Genomic DNA, 23,057 nt, shown 5'->3' with positions numbered 1-23,057 from the left:
TACTTTCATGGAGGTGGTAGCTCATGAGATTTAGAAACAATAATAAATAAATAAAAATATAACTATTTAAATACCATAAGGGTCAAATTATTTTGATATTATCTTAGGAGTACTATTTGAGAATGTAATTTCCTACCCACCCCAAAGACTGAAATGCTGTCTTTTAGAACGCATATATACATTTTAAGCAAAGGCTCATAACATGTAAAAGAAAAACTGCATGATGTTTGGATCTGCTCCATTTAGCACCAAATTATATCACTGAGAATTCGCTGGACTTAGGGGGACAATTTTTGTATGAACAAGTAGCATACACAAAGATATGAAAATTATATAGGCACGCCAAATAGAGCTTAGGATTGAATTTGGGCCATAATCAGCATTGCAATTTCTTCAAGTAAGTACAAATTATATCTCCTCCTAAGTGTAGTACCTGAAGAGTTATATGCTATAAAGGAAGCGTGGAGTAAAACACATCAGACAGATGCAAGTAACAAAAGGCATCAGAGAACCAGCAGCTGGTTTCAAAGCTGTATGTGCCACAAGGGACTAGACTAGAACTAAAATCAGTTCCTGCATAGTATGACTATCCATGTCACTATAAGCGGCAATCACAGAATCATTTAGGTTGGAGATATCTATTCCAACCCCTCTGCTCAAAGCAGGATCACCTACATCAGGTGGCCCAGGACTGTGCAGTTAGGTTTTAAATATCTCCTAGGACGGAGACTCCACAACCTCTCTGGCCAAGGTGTACCAGTGTTTGACCATCTCACAGTAAAAAGATTCTTTCCTGTGTTCAGGTGAAATTTCATGTTTTAATTTGCGCCCACTGCCTCCAGTGCTGTCACTGGGCACCACTGAGTACAGTCTGGCTCCCTCTTCGCTAATCGTTCTCACATCGCTTGTAAGATTCCCCCTGAGCCTCCTCTTCTCCAGCTCTCTCAGCCTCTCCTCACATGAAAGATGCTCCAGTCCCTAATTACATTAAGAAGCCAGAAGAAATGCCTAGGAATGACAGATAATGAACAATAAGGATAACACCATACTCTAACATCCTATAGAACACAGGATCACAGCCCATGAAACTTTCCTGACTATGTTTTTAATTTGAATTAAACACCGTCTTTTAAACTGATTTTTAAAATCTTCACCATGTTCACTGGTTAATGCAATAGGTATTTAAGTAGCAGTAGCCATCAGGAACCAGGGAAATTTTCATACTTTCAAGTCATGTTAATGTCATTAAATTCAAAACAAACACTGCAAAATTTTCCTACATTCTGACAGAGTTCGCAAGAATAAAAAAGTGTCCATATACATATGTTCATTATATATGAAAGCAATACCTCTGCTTAAAGCTATCATAGCACACCAACTACAAAAATTACTATGGTTTTACTTTATTCGAAATGCTACTTTTAAATCCTGATTAAACATTTCCCCTCCAGACTTTCAGACTTCAGGTTTGCCAAGACACTGAAACTGTTATTTTTCTGACAGTTATTCAGTTCTCAGAAATGTGAAAATTCTGGATACGTCGTAACAGCAAGTGCTCTTCAACAAACAAACTTTCATTAGAGAATAACCAGTCTCCATCCAGAGGAAGTCCAGAACAGTTCCATTAAAAAACAATTGCCGTGAAATCTACTAGTATATTAGTCTCCTACTAACTACGGTAACTTAGGCACTTCCTTGAAAAAAAAAAACAGCCAATAAAAAAAAATTAAAAATCAAAGAATAAAAAAACCCCATGTCTGTGTTTTTTTGGTTGTTGGTCGTTTTTTTTTTTTGTTTTAAATCATCAGTCTTACCATCTGCTCTCTTGAAGAAAGAACAGAGATCTATTCAAAAGCAAGAGTTTTCAGGGAAAATATTTAACTTCATATATGACAGCTAAGAGCTAACATGCCTGAAGTAATTTCAACAAAAATCCTTTTAAGTCTATAGATATGTTGCCACCAACATTATCTAAATTATTCTCTTGACAAGCTATACTATACACACAACTGCAGCAGTCATACATTTTCTACAGGTTTCCGAATTATTCAACTGCTATTATTGTATTAAAAGTACAACATTGAGAAATATTCTTTGGTTCAACGTATAGATTAAACCCAATGTATAGATTAAAACTGCATGTATAGACCCAAAATAAGTTTGATGGAAATGATGGGAAAGCACCATAGCTCCAAGACTTTCACTGCTCTGAGTTAAAACACTGAAACAGCTTGGGGAATCTCCTCCCCTCACTGAGAGAATTGTTGTGTTCCTCAGCCTAGTTATAATATGACAAGAGTTTACAGACAGAATGACTATACCCTCTGGTGATTTGATTTGAGGAAATAGATAGCAAAGTGTTTCAGAACAGCTTTTCCATAAAAGCAACTGTTCTTAGAGCACAGCAAATGTACGTAAATTTTGGCATCCAAACAGACACACAGACAAGATTCTGATTTCAGTCACGCTATTGTAAACTCAAAAATATCTGAGAACAAGAGGATTATTTCAGATTATAGCAATGAAATGGAGATCAGAACACAACCTCCTCTTAGAGGTTTCTGATGCCATTTGTGAATTACACACAAAAACTACCTTGAAGTAATGCAGCTAGTAGGAAAATACTAATAGGAAAATTGGCCACAGTTGTGGCATTTCCTAATAACATCAGAAGTTAAAATTTTATGAGGATAGAAGGATTTGAGTTTAATTTTCCTCACATTTCATCCATATTAACAGTATCAAATAAAGAGGGTTTCATTCTTTTAAAATTAAAAAATAACTTAATGCTACACAAAGCTAAGAGCATGGAAGAGGGAAATACAAAAATCTCTAAGAGCTTTAAAACCCTTAAAATGTTGTTATCCTTAATAGCAAGGGTCCTATTGGATTGCTACACGTTGACATCTCCACTACCACCATCTCCCTGACTTTTCTACATGGAACAATGAGGAAACTGATGCTTATATGCCACAGCCAATTCTACTGATTTTTTTTTCCAAGTCAGAGAACACTCATGATTTCTTACACTTGTATGCAACTAAAACATACTCCTAGCTCTGCTGACGGCGTATTGCTTCCTTAATTTATTCCCCTGGGAAAACACAGTGTATCTCTTTAAAAAGAAAGAGGAAAAAAAATAATTCACTGTTAGATGCACACTGTCTCAAAAGCAACTGTAATCAAATAGTTAACACAGAAAACCCTTTTCTAGTTGTTCAAGAATATAAACAATGCAAGAAAAATAGAGAAATCCAACAAATAAGGGAAGATAACAAGGACAGTATGAAAGGAATTACAAAAGTTCTGGCGACTGGTGAGAAAAAAGTTACTCTACTAACACACCACAAAAACTGAAGCACTTTTATGCAACCAATATACAATATTTTATCTAAGGTTTCCCAAATAAAGAGACTATGGTATGATATGAAAGTACACACAAAGTACTTTTTGAAAGTTGAATTCTTGCATGAATCACCATTTCTGAACTAGTTGGCAGAATTTTGAAACAACTGTGTCATATCAAGAGAGATCGAATTTATTCTTTTCCTTCCATATTCTTGTTGCAGTTTTGAAAGAATATGTCACTACTAGCATTAAAAAAAAAAAAAAAATTTCTAAGCAGCAAGTTGTGTTGATGAGGGCACACATTCATCTCAAAAAAGGTGTGACTACTGCAGTTAGCCTAGACAGATAACTGGAAAATCTAGTAGGGATGGAAAGTACTGACAGAAAAGAGCAAACAGTTTTTGGCCAAACCTGAAAAATGGTGACCATGAGGAAGAGACAGACATCAGACAAAAGGGATCAAAGTTCAGGCCCTCCCATACCACACAGACTGATCTGAATGATTGAGATATGGGTCTGGATAAAGACACAAATCTTTCTAAAGGGCCGCATCTGGATATTTCCATTCAGCAATTCCCAGGATTTAGATTAACGGAAAATTAAGACACTGAAAACCACAGAATCACAAAAAATGAAAAGTGATGAAGAAGATAGTTCTTGCTTTGCAAACAGCACTACAGATTTAACAGAGCTTTTACACATACTTTGAAAAGGATACATGCCGCAGGTTATAACTGGACCAGACTATTTGTTTTGCTGCTATAGTAGTTATTGATATGCTAAACAGACTTGTTTCTGATGTAGGCAAATTAGTGACGTCAAACTTGCAAGAGGCATTCTTATGTAGCTTAAAGATACCTTTGACAACAAGCCAAAAAGTCTTCATCTAAGAATTATTCATGGCAGGGAGACAGTCTCGTGCTCAGAGGTCCAGAAAGGTCCACAGGTGTCAAAAGCAAGGGGCAGAAGAATCAGGAACACAGGGAATTATCTCCTACATAGTCTCACATGACCGAGAAAAAATCCCCATCCTTTTCAGATTCAGGTAACAAAAGCAGAGGAGGAATATTTGCACAGACGTTTCCTTCATTATATTATGTTCAATGATAAGTAATTCCTATGAATGGCTAAATAAAATCTTCCTCTATATTTTGTTTCCTGCCAATGAAAAGTTCCTATTTCCCTTTTCCAGATTAATTTCCAACATGCTACAGAGGAAAGAAATGGTTTCTACCATTGTTGTTGTTACTATTATATAAAGCACACCTATTCATTCATATGAAAAGAAAAAATAAGTCCATTCTTATTAGATGTGTTCAGTTCCAATATTCTAACTGAAAGATTGTCAGGATAATTCAAATTTTCCTGTTAGAATTCAGAAAAAGTTTTTTGTTAGAATAAGATACAAAACACACACACACACACAAAATCTGTTTCCCGCTTTAAGAGCCTTTACATTATTTGTTGCTCCTTGTTGTTCTGTGGCCTCAAAAAACTTTTACTCTTCAAAAATTTTAAAACTTCCACTACATTAGCAGTTACCATGTGACCTTGAGGTTAATGGAAACTGCAAGTCTGAGATGAATAGCCTATCAGACATAAAGTCAATCTTCTAGTCATGTAGGTCCTCTAACCCAAAAATCTTTTAAAAGCATTTAAAACTATTTGGCGATTTATAACCGAATCCCTCAATGGACAATCTCAATCCCATTTCTATTACTGAAAGACCTGGGACATTCTTATCCTAGATAAGAGATTCATGTCTCAAGGAGAGTACTGAAACTTGTGCTAATTAAAGACAAACATTAAAATCAGACAAACTATAATTTGTCTAAAATATTTTCAGTGAGAGTTAATCTTTTAAATGTTACAGCATATCAGAATTAGCATATGCTTCCCTCATCCTTGAGGTTATATTTCTTAAAATGAAAAACAATTTTAATCTTGAGTATAATTTTGATTAGAATTTAAACTACTATCCTATATTTCTCTCTAAATTGAAGACCAATTACTCCTAAGAACAAAAGCTTGCCTTCAGGTATGCTATCAAAATAACGCAGACTACTGCATTCTTCCACACTTGCACTATGAAATTCCATTGAGAAATAGCCATCCCCTAAACAGGACACAGCATAAGCATATTATTCACTCCCCGGTCTTAATTATCGAAGTGACTAAAACTACTTTGAGTTCTTTTCATTAAAACCTTTACAGATCTCTGCATGTGCTTTATACCAAAAAGTCTTTACATACTCAGTCAATGACATAAATGTGCCTCCCTAAAGAATGAAAAATGAACATTTAACAAGTTGTTTCCTCAATTTAAATATTTCAGTTATTATGATCATTTAATGAGGTCAACAAACATAACAGCTGCAACGTCACCACGTAGATATAACTGGATTTCAAATATTACAGTACAAGAGGAAAAAATGCTGTGAGCCAGAAAGGTGGATTTCTTTGAGCTACATGCAGCTGTGCCAGAAAGGTGGATTTCTTTGAGCTACCTGCACTGTGGCAGAACATCTCTATCTGAAATGCTTTTTGGATTTTTATTGGTCATTGGTTTTACTCTACAAAATTTAATACATAAACAAAAGTCACTCAATTTACAGTCAGTTGAGCATAACAATTTGAAGCTTAAATATTGTCCTCCTTTGAAAGCAAATTTAAACCTGTGTTTAAGAGAAGGGTAACAGCACTTCATATTATTATATACTTTTAATGTATAGATATCTTTCAGTATTTTTATTTTTAAATAAATCCTAATTAAGTCAATACTATTTTATGCACACAAAGGCATCAGTTCTAGCTGTTCATGTAGAAACAAATATTTAAACTTAATATAGAAGTCACTTCAGGATAATATTTTCAAACTATTTACTTTAGCTCACCCCTAACATATGACATAAACTATTTCTTCCCAACAATACTTAACAAAACCCAGGAAAACTAACAGAGTGCTCTGAAAGGTAATTATAGTTGAAACTAGTAATAATTTTACCTCACCAAGTAAAAACGAAAGAACGGCAAACAGAAGAATATTCCCAGAGGAATAACTATTGCTGTCATAATCTTTCTACAACTTAATTTTCTTCTCTATTTCAGTTAATTTCACACTACTGCTAACCAAGAAGGCAGTACCATTTTACAATATAGATGTTAAACAACTTTATCCTAAATTTTACAAGGGAAGACAACAAGCACAATCGGTCTTTGGTTTTTGGTTTGGTTTTTTTTTTTTTTTCCTCCCTACAAGAAAACAGCTATTTGTTTCTCCCAAATCCCAACTAAACCAGCAGTATTCACAGAAGTTTTTCTACCTGTTCTGCCATAGGAAAATAAAAAGTAGGTGAGGGATGATGAAACTGTGTGGTGAGGTCACCAATTTGTGGGAACAATGAAAGTTCAAGTATCAAAAGACAAGAAGTACAACAGTTTTAGAAAATACTTGGGAAATATGTCTAATGACTTCTGACCGTAAAACATGTTTTTGTGTGCACATTACCACCCACAACAAATCAAATATGCTGCAGTGAAAAAACCCCACATATTTTCATGAAACCCCCTGAGATCCATCTCTCAAACTAAGCCAAACAAAAACTGGAAACCTGCTCTTCGGTAGCATAATCTCTTCCATACTGACTGCATTCTTTAGTAAGACACTATGCACAGTGTAGCTGAGACTTTTGGTGGCCATATCTGGGTTTGTTTTTATTAAAAATACCCCATAAAATAGATATGAGAAATGAGAAGCTTCACAGACTCCTATTGCTCAGAAGTGGTGCTCTTTTGCACAAAAAAAGACACGGCAGATTTTTTTTAAGTATTCAGAATTAGTTTCACTGGTTGAATCTTTACACAAATTAAAATCCTGACAGGTAAAAGCAGGTACTTTGTCAGATTACTTCTAGCTACAGGCAGATGCATCTATTCCCACAGTGACTCGGCAGGTGCTTTTCAGCAGCTGGTGCCCTTTACTGGTTTGCCTTTGCAAGTGTTCCCATCAGATTTTCAACCATTTCAGAAGCAGCACTACACAATATACACACACTTGGCAGCTGTGAAGAAAATGAAACAGGCTTAACGTTTTATTCAAATCAGATGCAGTCAATTTTACCTCATGTTAATATTAAAAGTGCATTTCCCTATTCATATTTACTATTTGCATGAAAAGGAGCAACCAAAATCCCAAATAACTGTATGAATATGCAACTCTCATATGACAGTATCTACTAAGTATTTTTCAGCAACTTTTGCTTAGTATATAATACACTGCCCTGCTAGTCTAAACAACAGACTAAAAGAAATTTAAGTTCTCTATATTCACAAGTACAGATATTCTCAGTATTAGACGCTGACCCATAGTGTCAATTAATTGCTTATCTTCAAACTTATACTACCCAAGAAGGGATAACTCAGATTTTACAGAGCTCTTTTCAATAAAAAAGTTGTACATAACTAGTACTTAAAATAAACAGTGTATCTATTAATAAGATCTGTTTAAATTTCAATTACAACTTAACTAATGAAAGGTCATTTGAAAATACTATATTCACAAGGCTTTTTTTCTCGCTATATCTACATTTATCAGGGAGTATCACATATGTTTTCATTAACATCAAGCCTTTGAAAATAAAAGTGTGTGTAAAAACAGAACCCAGACTGACACAACAAAGGCTTATTCATCAGTTTTTCATAGCATCCTTGCCACCCTCAACATCTCTGGTGTCTTCAATGTGGCTTGCTTATGTAACACAACCGCCAAACTTCTAAGGTGTTAAAAGACTCATATGAGTATGTAAACAGATAAGCCCACACCAAAAATAAAGCTATAATGTATTATGCAATATACTATCCTAACAGTGTTTAGAAACTGATGTTGAAAGAAAAAAGACAAAAGTCTTGATAATCTTAAAAAGAATAAAAGCACAAGACTACAAAATGTCAACTAAACTGCACATGACACTACAACAAAAGCAACTTAAAGAGCAAATAATCAGATCATAGTTTAAGCAGCCAACTTTAAGGCACTACAAAGACAGGGAAAGGCATTAGCTGAATAGCAAGGAGAAGCCTACTGGCCAAAAAGAAAAAGATAATTTTTCACCTTCATGAAAAGTAATCCGAAAGATTTTGTATACGAGCTAAGATGGTACATACTGCAAAGGAAACCTTCATTCAGACTGATTCTAAAGGAATCAAACTTGCCCAGTGTCAAACCAAAGCAAATAAACCTGTCGTGAGCCTACCAAAAACCACGTTTATGACAGAGGTAGACAGAGAACACTGTTTTGGAATAAGAACAAGGTTCCGTTGTGAGTTGTTGCACTGGTTGTTTTTTAAAATCAGGGAAACATTCTACAATCTGAAAATGTGTGTGCAAGTGGTTATCTAAGAATTTCTCCAATAATGCCGGTAACCCATGATTTTAAGAAAGTATCTGCATTACTTCCCCATTCTTATGGGACAATAATGAAAGCCTGTTTTCATTATACTTCTCTGGTGAATGTTTTTACAATTTCAATAAAAATAATCTGCTTTTAAATGATCACATTACAGTGATTTGATCCACAACATCATACCAAAAATAAAAGCCACATCATATGAACATACCAAGGAGGACGCAGTTTCAGCAAATACAGACTTACATTTGATCAGCTATATAACACCTAACTCAAACTCCTAAGAGACATGATGTATTTGCTTCCTTTACCTTCATTTCTCCCATCCCAAATGCAAACTATGGCATTACTTCCACAAAGGTGGATTGACATGGACTGTTTCATTATGTATGGGCTGCTGACTCAGTGAAAGCTGCTTTTGCTCTTCATAAAATCTAACATCAGATCATACTTCAGTCCTTCTCTCTCTCCAGTTATTCATCGTCTTCCTCTCTTTTTTGGCATCCTACATACACCTGTATAAGGTACACATATTGGCTTGACTATCTTTTTTACATACAGATCTTTTTTTCTATTTAAAAATAAAAAAGCAAAAGTCTGGCAAGCTGAGGGAGGCAAAGTGGAGTATATATAAAATAGTCGTGATGGGTCTGGTTAAAAAGCATTTGTTTCTTTAAAAATTAACTCTGCCTTAACAGGAAATATACACACACACACACACACACACCCGCGTGTTGTATACATGTTGTATACATGTGTTGTATATATATATAAAAATATATTTTACAAATATTATTTTTAAATATCTAAAATTTATATAATACTGTCTTTTTTACGTCTATGATAATCTTGGACTGGGAATGGAAGAAGCATCATGGATTAAGGCAAAGACTCCAGTCATGTCACATTTGCCTAATGCAGAGATGTTTCAGAGAAAATAGTTTCAATTTCTCATCCTGTGTTAAGACAGGTCCTTTCAAAGGCTATTGTAGTGTCAAACACATCTTTTTGCCAAGTCAAAAATCACAGTTTTCAAATGCTAAGGGTATACTACAATCCGTACTGCTAGGTACCACTGCATTTCAAAATGTTTTAAAAAAGACCTGTACAAGTTACAAAATAACATGCTTTGGAGGAAACCCATGAAATGGCTATGAAACGAACATATCCAATACTGTGTTCAGCTGTTAAGAGCTAGCACACACCTGGGATGTGTATCTCGGGATAAGAAGTTGTATTATGGGTTTTGTCAGAAAACAAAATGTCAATCTCTATTTCTTGCTTTTTTATTTTTAGAACAGCCTTGATATCACTATCCATGATGACGCTTCCCTTTCCTTTTGTGTTTTACTACTGCTACTTTAAAAAAGAAAATCTATATCCTCGGTATACCTCCTCTGAGATAGCATATTCCTTCTCTCATTTCAGCACTAGCATAAGCTCTTCTTCTTATGTTATAGGAAACCTACTTTATATATTTTGATACAGACTTCAGAGATGTAAAAATACTCTAATTTCAGGAGAAAGTAGGTATATGTGGAACCATGTTTAGAACAACAGTCTCAGATTATCAGACAAAATGATCCATTTGTATCCAAGTACTGCTTGATGACATGTTTATTCTTTGTTATCTACCTACTTCATTTCTAACCTTCCCTTTTGGTGTTAGTTTTCAACTTCTCAAACTCATGGCTATTGGAGGGTAGCCGAAATCCCTGATCCTCCCAAGTTTTGCTCCTAAGAAGTCTGCTTCGCTGGAGCTGGGACACCCATGTACAATGTTAAATCAAAGAATTCAGCCTTTCACTTTTCATTCCAGAATTAATTCAAAGTCGTACTGCAACATTCAAAGCCTCACTACCACTGCAGTGTACCTGTATTTCAATTACCACATCAAGTCTCTTTTTCTCTTTAAATCATTTAGATATGTTTTGCTTTAAAGGTTACCCAAAATAAATCAGGTTAATCATCTGGAATGCAATAAAATCAGTGATTCTGCTGAACAAAAGAAGAGCATCTTACTGGCAAAAGAATATTAGTATTTAAAGTAACAGAAAGGTTTTATGAATACAGAAAAATGCTATGGTATCATTTGTAGTATTAAAAGCTGTATCAATAAAGAATATTTTTCAGAATACTTTTCAGAGATTTATCACAATGGGAAAACATTTTCTATTGCTGAAAGGAAAAGAACTATTCAGCATTCAGGAAATCATATAGCGATATCTAAAAATTGGAAAGCCACAGTCAATTGAGGCACATGTTTTAAAAATATTACATTCAATGAATTATATTCAAGTACAGCAAGTGCCTTCTTCCAACAGTAAATTAGTAGCCAGCAACAGGGCACGTTTGCCATTCTCCAACTTCAGAATATAAGTAAATTTTAAGACCAGAATACCACTTTACAAGTTGCCCGTCATAGCAACAGATCTTTTTGATGAGGAGTTAATAAACTATTTCTAATAAGATATAGGATTTTCTTAAGAGAAAGGATGATAATTTTACACAAGACTGACAATAAACTGCTGGTTTGGCACGAAGCACTTATTTTTATGTGCTTTCATTCAAAGCAACAGCATTTACTCAGACAACTTAAACAAAACAACACACAAAAGCCTCAGCTGAAGCGAAATTAGATATTCAAACAATTTGATGCAGAAATTGTAAATTTTGCATCTGGAATTCTAAAGTAATGATGAAATACTCATTAACTCACATACTGAGGAAAATTAAGCCAGAACCTGTAGGTTTTAAGATTGACACCAGTGTAGAATCTTAAATCAAATATTCTTGTTAACGTGTTATTGCGCATATTCTACCTTCTCTGGACCCCCACTTATGAAATATGAAGACAGACTGCAATTCCTAATATATATTACCAGCTATTAAAAACATCGTATCATGACCTACATAGCTTTTTTCCTTGTCTTAAGTTGGGACTAATGATTATGGAACTTGTAAACTTTTCTCAGAGCAATTTACTAGTATACTTCATTAGATAAATGACAAAATTTCAATAAAATTAAAATTATTTTTAAAAACTATTCAATTCAGTCCAACTGTCAATTGCTGTTTGGAAAATACACAACTGAAGTATACACTAAGATCAACTTTAGAATAAATAGTCCAACATTCTGGATGTGAAAAATGTACTGTATGCAAAAACATCTGTAATTCTATTCAGTAGACTTACTTTGTACAATTCTAAAACCCAGCAAACATTACAGGAAAAAAGGGAATATTGATTTTGTAATAATTCCTTCACGTAATGCAGAGAAAAAAAAAGAATCTATATTTAGACCATAAAGTAGTGCTAGTACAAGGAAATGGAAATAAGATGAAACAAAGAGATAAATCCTACCTCGAACACCCAATTTAGGTAAAAAGCTTAAGTCATTTTTCACCAATGGCAATTTGTTAGATAAAACCTGTTTTCACAGTCTTGAAGAGGAACTTTCCCTGACCTGAGTTTATTACTTTAAAGGTGTATTTATTTGGCAAAAAGGCTGGCACAAAAACACCTTCATAGTAAGTACAAGAAATATATTCTAGTAATGGTCAAACTTCATGTCAAGCAGCCAAAGCTAATAAGTCTAAGCTTGCACTTAGTCCATTTTTTAAATTCTCGTTATTAAAACAACCTAGCTAGCACGCCACTTTTGCAAGTAGTAGTACCATAATACTTCAGACTAAACTGGTGTGACCAACCAGCTACTTATAAGCCACATGTGCTTATAGTGTGGTGAAAAAACAGCTCTCCAAATAATAATAAATGCCAATAATAATAATAATTATCTACATACCAAGATGGGGGTGGGATTTTCTGCCTTTGCAACTCCTGTGGGACGCAGTGCACACTTCTGCCATTGAATGCTAGAGATGTTCCCGAGCAGTAGCACAGCACCCTCTGTGCAAACCACTAGCTCCTGCTACCAATTTAACAGGGGTAGGAAATAAAGAATGTGAGATGACACAGGTGGAGTTAGACTGTGGCAGGAGGTGAAGTAGTTCAGATCATAGCGTAGAAAGGTAGGGGTGACAAAGCAGAAAAAGGAACACAGATAATAGGAGAGTGCTAATGTCAGCAGTTTATGACAGATGCTCTGTTACGCTTTTATGGCTGCTAAATTGTGAAATGTTAGCCACTTCTGATCTCATAGTTGGAGTGCATAATGGGATTAGGTAGGAGTAGCAGCCACAAAAATACGTCTTTTTGTAAGTTTGTATCATGAGTTGCATCTGGGTTCTTTGGGGCACCGATTCCATGACGCTTTAGAAAAATCTGCTTGTGGAATAATTTAACCAATCATGAAGTTAAACATTTTATAAAAGCTCTGATCTTTTGCGAGGAGGATGTAACTAAACTAAATACTTTCTTTGAAAATACTAGCTGTAAGATTTCAGATAATATCATGCCAAACCTAGCTAAAACGTGTTATTTCTTCATTCTGGTGTGCAGTGGAAGGTGAATTCTGATTACACTGCCAATCCCATAAATAAGAACTTCCTGTTAATGCCTGTGCTAGTTTAAGGAATTGCTGCTCCCTTTGGTGTTGGTTCATAGAAGTTTTGTCATTTTGCTGTACATTTGTACAAAAGAAACAAACAAAAGAAGTCTATATACGTCTAAAATGTGGTTAAAATGTGGTTTGTTAGAATTAATATTTAGGGGAATATATTTCTCTCATCTCTTCTCAACCTATGCTTATGTCAACCTAAGGAAATGAGAAAAATTTAAGTAATGTGAACTAATACTTAAAAAATTTAAAATTAACGATTACTTTAGCTTACCTGATCCAGAGGTTTAGCTTTTGGCTAACAGTTCAAAATATAAATTAACTCCTTATCATGAACTTCATTTCTGACCTTAAGAGCTTTGAAGATAAAATTTAATAGTGTATTCTGCAATACGTATGTCACACGATCAAAGATTCCACCCAAACTGCTGACAATGTGATCAAAATGACATAACTGATGAGAAATAGCTATAGAGTCCTTAAAAATATTTTTGTGTGAATGAAAATACACAGACTGAAATGAAGAGAAGCTCCTATGAAACTTAAAAAATTCTTGCATTAATACTCAGTTGAAAGTGAAACATTTTTTTGAAAGAGTATAAATGAGCCCGTTTTAGACTAATTCTTACCTTCTGTCTTTTAACTGGAAAATTAAAGGTAAATTAAACTTTGACAATTTAGTTTCATTACCACCACTATGTTATGCCTATACCTCATAGATTCTCTTGTAGAGCTCTTTTGTCTATTAAAAGATAGGTGACAAATGCAAACTAGTAGCCGAATAACAGAATTTTCACCTGCTAGGTAACATGAATATTAAGTTGAATAATGAAGACTTTTTGTCCTTAGTCTCTTCACCACTGACTGCCACCTCTGCTGCCTATTGGAATACTTATGCTACTACCAGCTGCATTTTCTAAAAAGACTTTGTCTGTGAAACATGGTCACTTAGCTACTCAGCACAGCTTCTTGGTCTGTCTTTTTATGTTCCCAGACCCACTTTTGTCAACATACCTGATACAAAACATTAGTGAAGAACTAATTTTATTTTGTATTGCTACTATTCTTCTCATGCTGTTATTGGTCATACTTCATAGTGAAGTTTCCTTCTCAGTCCTTTAGGAAAACTGATGCAGTTCAGGTTTTTAACCTTGAATGAGCAAAGGTAGCACTGGAAACTTTCAAATCAAGATGTATTATCAATTATCAATCAATTATCAATATATTATCAATGGCATATAAATTTCTTTCCCTTTTAAAGAAATCTACACCAGCCATTAAAATCTCTCCATAAATCAAATCTAAATAGAAGCACACTTCCTTCTACAACACAACAAACTACAACATCAGCTGTACAGTCCTTCTCCTGACTACCTCCCCTTTCCACACTTGGGCAAGGTAGTTATCAAGTGAAGAAGAGCCCAGGGGAAGGCCCAGGAAATTTTCTAATTGTACCAAAATTGCTCTACTCTGTACCTGAAGCAATGACCTATATGTCCCACAGATGTCCCCCGAGTTTCAAAGAGGGCAGGTGTTTTGATGGAAAGCTCAAAATCTTCTGTAGTGCAAACCCATTTTAATTTCTGTCATCTAGTCACAGCTTCTCCCAGCAAGCAAAAGGAAGCTGGACCTTACAGAACAGAGCCTGTTATTACCAAAATAGTATACAGAAAAAGAAGGGGATCACTGTCTTTTATCATTATTGCATAGGCAAAGTAGCTGCAGAGAGGTTACCAGCAGTTTGTAACAGCTGGCCTCTCCCCAGCAGGCTGACACCTCACAGCTCTGAGCTGATGGAGGACTTACTCCCCCACTGCACTGAGCACCAGGGGCTCTGACCTGCCCCACCTCCTCCTCCTCGCAGTGGCTCCGTGGCAAATGAGAACTCAGACACTTAAGCCTGAAAGTAAGTCAGCAAAACTGTTACTGGAAAGCAGAAAAGTCGTCTATTTTTTGGATGTAAAAAGACAATTTTACAAGGACAAACAGCTCAGAAAACCCAAAGTATTTGTTTCTTTGAATACTGGGACTAATGAATCTTAGTACCTGAGGCAGGGAAAGGCAGCTAGAGCTCGCTCTCAGCAAGGCAAGAAACTCACCAAAGCGTAACAGAAATGGGACTGGCGAAAAGGAGAACAGATGAAAACTAAATGGATAAATACTCTTCTTCCTTTGAGTTTATCATTTTTAAAACCATCAAGATTCCTCCATAAAACAGCAAGTGCTTGAACAGCTGTGTGATAAATACCCTTGTAACGACAACAATAGACCACTTGGTTGTTCTGAGCTTTTTTTCCTAGGGATATTTATTATTATTGGCTGCATGTATATTGACTCAATAAACAGAATGAGTACCTTAATCTTTATGTTTAAACCAACTCAACATCTTACAACAAAACCCTACTACTAATGGCATCTCATAATAGTCAATAGTAGCAAAACTCTCAACATCCTCGTGCTGCCTTTCGATGTTGCTACGAACTATCTACAGTTACATTTACTGTCACCTCTCCTCACACATCTATTTATATTTTAAATAATGTTGCAAATGTATCTACACAGAGATATGAGAGCTAGTTTATAAGCACCTATATATAAGCACTTACAAGCACCTGTGATTCTGTGATATATGCTAGGGAGGAAGCTAAACAATTTTATTTTGCCACTTTTGCTTACACTAGTTCACCAGAAAAGAATAAACCATATTGTCAGAAAAACTTCCTGCCCTCTAAACTGACTTGAGTTTATTGGCAAAACTTTTAAGCACCAACTGAGATTTTGTGAGCTTAAAGATCTAGAACAGCCATACAGAGAAAGCAAAAAGTAACTTTGCCCCAACCAAGATACTTGCATCTTGATCAGGGATATCTTAAACAATACGCAAACTGGCAATTTCAGCCTTTTATCTGATTGAGAAAAAGGTGTTATTCAACAAGATTCAAATCTATAAGTCTCACTTGTGGAAACATGAATCTGACAAGTCCTGCAGTTGGACAAACTATTCATAAATTTGTCATCTTCTGTTGCAACCTGATATCAAAGTTGGGGGTGGGAATTAAATGCATAAGTATTCAAACATTCAAAATTGTATTTGCTGTTTACACTCCTATTTGATGACCTGTAATAGGAAACATGTGGAAAAGTTCTGCAGATGATTTGTTTCTATTCCAGAATTTCACTGTAAAACTGAAAAGTATACCTGTTGACGATATACAACCTACAAAGGAGACAAATTATTTGTGAAATTTGTATAACTGATGCATCTTGTAAGATTTATTTTAAACATTATATATGTAAAAATGTGTAAATAATTTCTTTTAGATATTTATTTTTCTGTCTGAACTATATTCTTTTCTGAAAAAAGTTATTCTCTTGAAATATTGGTACATCTTGCAAAAAAAGCTTTCAGATTAGTAGATATTATTTTGCTTAGGAGAAAGACATTTCATTGCAAAAAGCTGTCATGCTGAAAATTGTCATATAAAATGTTGCATTTTACAGCTGCAGCAGCTCAACTTTTCTATCTAGTTAAGCTGTCAGTCACTTCATAAACATGACATTAGTTACTGTCACCCAAGCAGAAAAGAACAGATTCTGTTTCTAACATTAAAGTATCTTCTGTTTTAATAGAGTTAAATCTTTATGTAAGGCATATTCTTTACTCAGAACCCCAATAAAGTGCTCTGGGTAACAGTATTAGATTTATATTCTCATTTCCTGTTTTCCCACAGGGGAAAACGTAGGAAACATTTTTTCCATGTTGTATGTTGCTGAAGAACTAAAAAACATAAAACCTTCTTCATACGCACGTACATCTTGCTCTTCATGTCCCTGTTGAAATCAATAGCAAAATCTTCCATTTGTCAATGAATTTGTCACATAGAATGAGGAGTGAGCAGGTACACATGATGGAGTACTGCAAGTTCTAGACTGTAAATACTAAGAACAAATTTAGTCCCCTTACCTCAGCTTTTTTACCATTATAAATCAATAAAAGTTAAAATGTTAATGTTTGTTTTAATTGTATTTTTCGCTCTACCCTCTATTTTCTATCATCAAAGTTTTGCTAATAACGATTTGCCTTTTTCTGCTTAAAGAAGCACTATTCCAGAAGCTTTCGCACCCTGTACAGTTTATAACACCATAACTCAGTACCCCCACAACTGCATCATACTATAAGACTAGTCTCATGGACTGCAACACAGTGCTGTGCAGTCACAAGCCAATCTGCACAAGTCAAGATACGTCACATATCATGTGGTCTCCAGAATAAGAACAGAAACGCCATAATCTTTTCTTTTCATTTTAGTAATCCAGATCACAACTCACAACCATAAACAGCTGAACAGGTAATGCCAAAGGAACTGAGAATTGGAACTCATAAACAAGTAGTTTAGAGCAGGAATTTCTTGAATCTGAGTCATCATGAAAGGGATTATATCAATGAAACACATTCCCTAATAAATATTCTCAGAATTAGTAGTGATGAAACTAACTGGGTGCATTTACACATCACAAACCACAGTATTAATTAGTAATCTTTCTCAGTTACATTTTTTAATACAAAGTAAAAACTAATTTAATATTTTTGAAATGGTTTACTCACCTCATCTAAGTCTTTAATATAAACAATTTTCTCTTCAATACCAATAGGCATTGGCTCACTATGGGGGATCTTCACCTCTTCATACATTTTATTGTTTTCTCTCTGAACTGCCTCTGGTAAGAACACCTAAAACCGTATTACAGGAAGATTAATTGAAAGTATGAAAACAGAAAGTGTCATTACAGATAACTCACTTTAAACAATGGTTCATCACTTTCCTTGAAAAAATGAATCCAAAATAAAAGCAATTCTCACTGATTCATCTTATAGATAACCCCCAAAATGGAAAAAAATCAGTTTTATTACTCAGAAAACGGTCCCCAAAAGACAAAAAAGATAACTCCATTTTATTAAATTTAAAAAGCCATTAAGTCTAGAATTTCACAAAGCATTCATTTTGCTAAAGTCAATTCAATGGTTTCAAAGAGACAGAAAAATAGTATTTTAATGATTTAAATGACCTTAGGAAAAAAAATACATTAATTGAGAATGAGATTATTTCTTCTAGAGTAAAAATAAAAACAGAATATATGAAAGTATATAAAACCCCCTGCAAAGACACACTGCTTCATACATTGGTCTCTGATAAGGAGGAGAATCTAAGCGAACAAAGGGAACCCTGCTGCATATTATTCACTGGGAAAGATACACTGTTCAAGAAGGGTCACGCACCAAACACATACCTTTGCACCTCCAATGAATGCTGATGTTTTCATGGCTTCAGCTCGGGAATCATAAACATGTGGATAATGAATTTTTTCAAAGTCCATCTCTCTCTGTCTACTTAGGACTGGCATACTTCGAGCATTCAAAAGTGCTAGTTCTCTGTGAGCAGAAAAATAACAGTGATAATTCTGCCCATTTTAAGCAGCCATCACAAAAACTGAATGTGGTATATTACATTCAGAGCAACTTTGTGGAAATTTAAGGGAAAAAAACATTGCATAAAATAATTAACAAAGGAATTTTGAAGTGTTATTCGCTGGCATCAGTTAAATCAAGTCCCTATAACACACTGTTAAAATGAAACTCAAAAGGGCAATCCAATAAGTGCAAGCCTTTCCTAAATGCAATTTTGCCTCTTTTTAAGCAATACAGCAACATGTATTCACAGTTAAATACTAGTCCCACTATATATTTCTCAATATGAGATAAAACAGCTTATTTCCCTCTTATTCTCTCCCTCCTCTAATCCTCCCACTACCTTTAGCAGACAACATGGAAAATAGTACCCATTAATCTTGAGAGGGAAAAAAGAAAGATAGTTCTGATAGATTTAGTACAGACTTCATAAATCTTAAGCAAGCACTGTGCATATAGGAACTAAGAAAGATGGCCCACCCCTCTAATCTGCATCTTCAGCCCACATAGATGAGATCAAGAACAGTCTCATTAAGGAGATCACTGCTTTCCTTCCCTGAAAATTAGGTTTTCAGGTTAAAAACAATTCTACACTCGTAATAAAATGTGACTTTAAGTCAGAATCACCTAATCACCAAAGCAAACTAAAAGAAAATAAACTGTTATGATATGTTGAAGTAGCAATTACAACAGAAGCATTTCTCGACTTTTGGCATTTATTACCTTTGCATCCTCAGCTCTTTGGGATCAAAGCACATTAGTCCTTCTCCAGAAACTTCTCCATCTTCCCCAGCTTGTTTTTCTTTCCTGGCATTTCGCTTTTCTTCCCGACGATACTGTTTCATTAACAGCTTTTCTTGTTCAGACTGAATTGTAACTTGACAACCATAATTGGGCTTAGCATTTTCTCCTATAAACTTCTTGCATTGTTCTGCAATATGGTAACAGGTATGCATCTCTGTAAGTACTGAATTCCATCTTTGTTTTCCCAGTTTTCTTCTAAAGGGCTTTTTTTGTTGTTTTGGGTTTTTTTTTTGGGGACACACACACACACACACCGGGAATGCATGTTTTTTTAAAGATAGCTTAGCTTTATTTAGATGACCATGCAGCAGTTGGCCTCAAGAAATCTAAAAGAAGTACCAGCTTGCGTCCCAAAGCTCGGACATTTAAAATTACCATTGTTAAGCAAACAAAAATTCTTCACCCCACAGTAAGAGGATGGGCTAGCAGCAAAAGGAAGGGCTTTTTTTCTTTTCTGTATTTATGATAACTTCATCAAGAGTGGAAAAGCCACTTATCTCTCCTCTTGCATGTATACACTAATGAGTAGAATGGTGTGAAAACAGATTAAACAGGCTGGGTTTTTTAAACACTCTCTTCACATAACAATTAGTGTATATTTACTAGATAACAAAAGCATACTCACAATGTTATTTCCATAGTGAGAAAAGAAATCCTATTCTACACAACCGCAAGCACTATTTCCCTTTATGTGGAAAAGCAGCAGGATTGAATCAAAAAGAAACAGAACCCCAAAATTCTTACAGTAAAGAATGAATCTCGGGGAGCAGGGAACCCAAAAAAGCCCAGCCGCATTCACCCTTCTGAGGCCATTACTGGCCAAAACCAAAGACACAACCAAGTCTTTTATATGCAACGGGGTGGAAAGATTTGTTTTGTTTTAACTATATCTGTGTTTTTAAACTTCTATTTTCAAAATTCTGCAAACAGATTATTAGTTCATATAGGTTTGACTGACTGTTACATACTTAATTCAATTATGTTTCATATATACTTTTGCAGTCGGACTCCGAAGCCAAAAACTTGATATTTTTTTCATCAAATAAACCCACTTGACTGATGTTTCAAACTATTTGTGCCGCTTAGTTTTCACCTGCAGTAACAGTGAAACTCCTACATCTCACAGCACGCATACTGGATAAGGAGACTATAACTTGTTAAATAGCATTGAAAAAAAAAAAATCAAATAAACTGTCAAAATATCCACATTAGAACCATCAGGTCTGTAGCTTTAACTCTCCCTTTCTCGTACTAAAAGGGGACAATAATGCATGCGATTTCCTGACTAAATCTAATTCAGACTGAACACACCAAGGCAAAGAACTGTTACTTGATTTGTCTGATAAGCACAACAAGCACCTTTACTATTGTGGAAGTAAATTACATAAGAAATAGTCATATAATACAGCATACTACAAAAATGCAGTGCATGTACTGTTCCTTGTGCTTATTTTCCCAAGACACAGATTACTCAGAGTTGACTAAATTCCTGCAGACACAAATGGTACCCTTCCCCAAATGCAATTCTGGAAAGATAATACTTCAATCCCCATTAGAAATGTGATTTTAATCAACTTAAAAGAAAAAAGCCTTATTAAAATTATTAAACCAAACTTGGGGCAGAGCATCCTCAGTCTCAGAGAAGATACTCAAATATCATTGACTGCTTTACCACAGTGAAAGAAGGGTTCTCTCATCAGTGAAAAAAGCATACAATCAGTAATGCTTTCCTATTGTCTCAAAAGCTCAACATTGCTACTATGGGGAGGAAGAATACTTTCAGAAATTACTGTGATAGATTTTACTGATCACGTGATGAAGAACAAATTCATAAAAGCTTCCAAAATAATATTTCTCCTAAGTGAGAAGAAAATATTTGTATAACTAAAATCTGCACATAGAAGAAAAACAACAATAGTTCAGTTTCCACTGTATGTATTTTAATTTTTTTATTATTTGATTATTTCAGAAGGGAAAAAAAATCACCAAGACACAAAACCTTGTTATACTGATAGCAAGACATTCCACCTTGAAATCATAAACGGATAAAACTAATGGTTGTTCTGATGAGTTTAGACTAACCATCAGCATAATAAGAGGTGAACTTCTAAACACTTGCCTATATAACTTTTCATTTAAGATAAACATATTAAAAGGGGTTTATTTGCATTATAAAATTATTGTGAGGATACCTAAGTCCACCATTACTAGTTTTATTCACGTTTTTCTAACTCTGTATGCTGTGAACATGCAATGGGCTGCATGGTGCTATGTCAATGTAAGATTTATACCAAGTTGGAACCTATTCACAATCATTTTTGTCAGAGGAAAAAGTAAGAGGACTTGTTTTTAAACAGCAATTTGTAAAACAGATTTCAAAAGAGTTATTCCATGCAGGCAATTTATCTTATAAAAACAAAAATCACAGGATAAAAACTGAACCCCTTTTTTCCTCTCACTTATTCCTCCTTAAGCTTCACTTTATTTTTTCCAGAAGTGGTTGTTACTGCGCTTTTTCTCCCTACATTTGATGACAGTACAGAAGTAGAGTAAGCAGGAAAGCAAATGGGGAATAACCAAAGATAAACTTATTTCCAGAGGAATCCATTAAAACAGATCGAGTGCCAACAATTAATAAATTTAAAAATTACACACACCCATAGGCAGTTGAAAAGTTAATAAATATATGAAATATGTATTTGTTTCCTCTGTATAAACAGACCATGATTTCTTTGTTCAAGCCCATATAAATACACCTTCCCTCTTTTTTTTTTTTGTTTGCTTTTGAAATACGCATAGACAGCACTCTTGTTTGAAATACAACTAAACAGTTAGAAAATTACTTTTTACCTGGTTTGGAATAAAAATATTGTAGTCACTTACCTTGCAGAGTCTGGAACCTGTTATCATTTGGACAAGTCAAAGATCTTTCCAGAATCAGAGATCTTTTCTGTAGAAGTTTCTCTATGAGTTCAAAACCTTCAGGGCCTAGCAGTTCAAACAACTACAAAGAAAACAAAGTCATAAGTCATTGTCCAAGTTAACTGGAAGTATAAATAAGACTGCAACATTTCAATGAATTAATTAATTTCAAGTCCAAGTAATTCGACCCAAAGGGTATCATTGCTAGTATTCAGTGAGATTTTTGATTACAAAAAGGTAAAAATACAGAAAGTTTTCAGTTGGAAATATTTAAAAACTGTGAATTTTGTCTACTAAATATAACTCCATTTCTCTTAGAGATCCTTATATAAAATTTAACTCTTCTCAAGACTAATCTTTATGTGTCTTTCTTCATGGTTATTTATGTAAACTATGCTGCAAATTTATTCCTCCACAATCTAAGCAGATAAATCAAGGGAATCAATGCTTTCTCATAAAAGTCAGATAAATAGGAGGTTATTCCCATTCCAGTAACAAGAGATATAGCCCATCGCATTTTCACAGTCACATCCTATGGGGGGGGAAAAAAAAACACAACAAAAAAATCACAGATATGGAGTACAGCAGGAA

At 34.7% G+C, this 23,057-nt stretch overlaps 1 protein-coding gene across 1 annotated transcript in view; it reads right to left on the bottom strand.

The window, feature by feature from the left end:
* ASCC3 (activating signal cointegrator 1 complex subunit 3) overlaps positions 1–23,057 on the bottom strand; it is a 264,786-nt gene that overhangs the window by 212,892 nt on the left and 28,837 nt on the right. The window contains 4 exon segments of the mRNA XM_009886755.1: positions 17,880–18,005; positions 18,563–18,704; positions 19,464–19,671; positions 22,428–22,548. Of these exon segments, the coding sequence (XP_009885057.1) occupies positions 17,880–18,005; positions 18,563–18,704; positions 19,464–19,671; positions 22,428–22,548 (597 nt within the window).

Source organism: Charadrius vociferus, unplaced genomic scaffold (assembly GCF_000708025.1).
Source record: "Charadrius vociferus isolate BGI_N301 unplaced genomic scaffold, ASM70802v2 scaffold76, whole genome shotgun sequence".
Classification (NCBI taxonomy): Eukaryota; Metazoa; Chordata; class Aves; order Charadriiformes; family Charadriidae; genus Charadrius; species Charadrius vociferus.
Note: the sequence above shows the minus strand (reverse complement) of the source record. Positions and strands in the feature narration are given on the sequence as shown.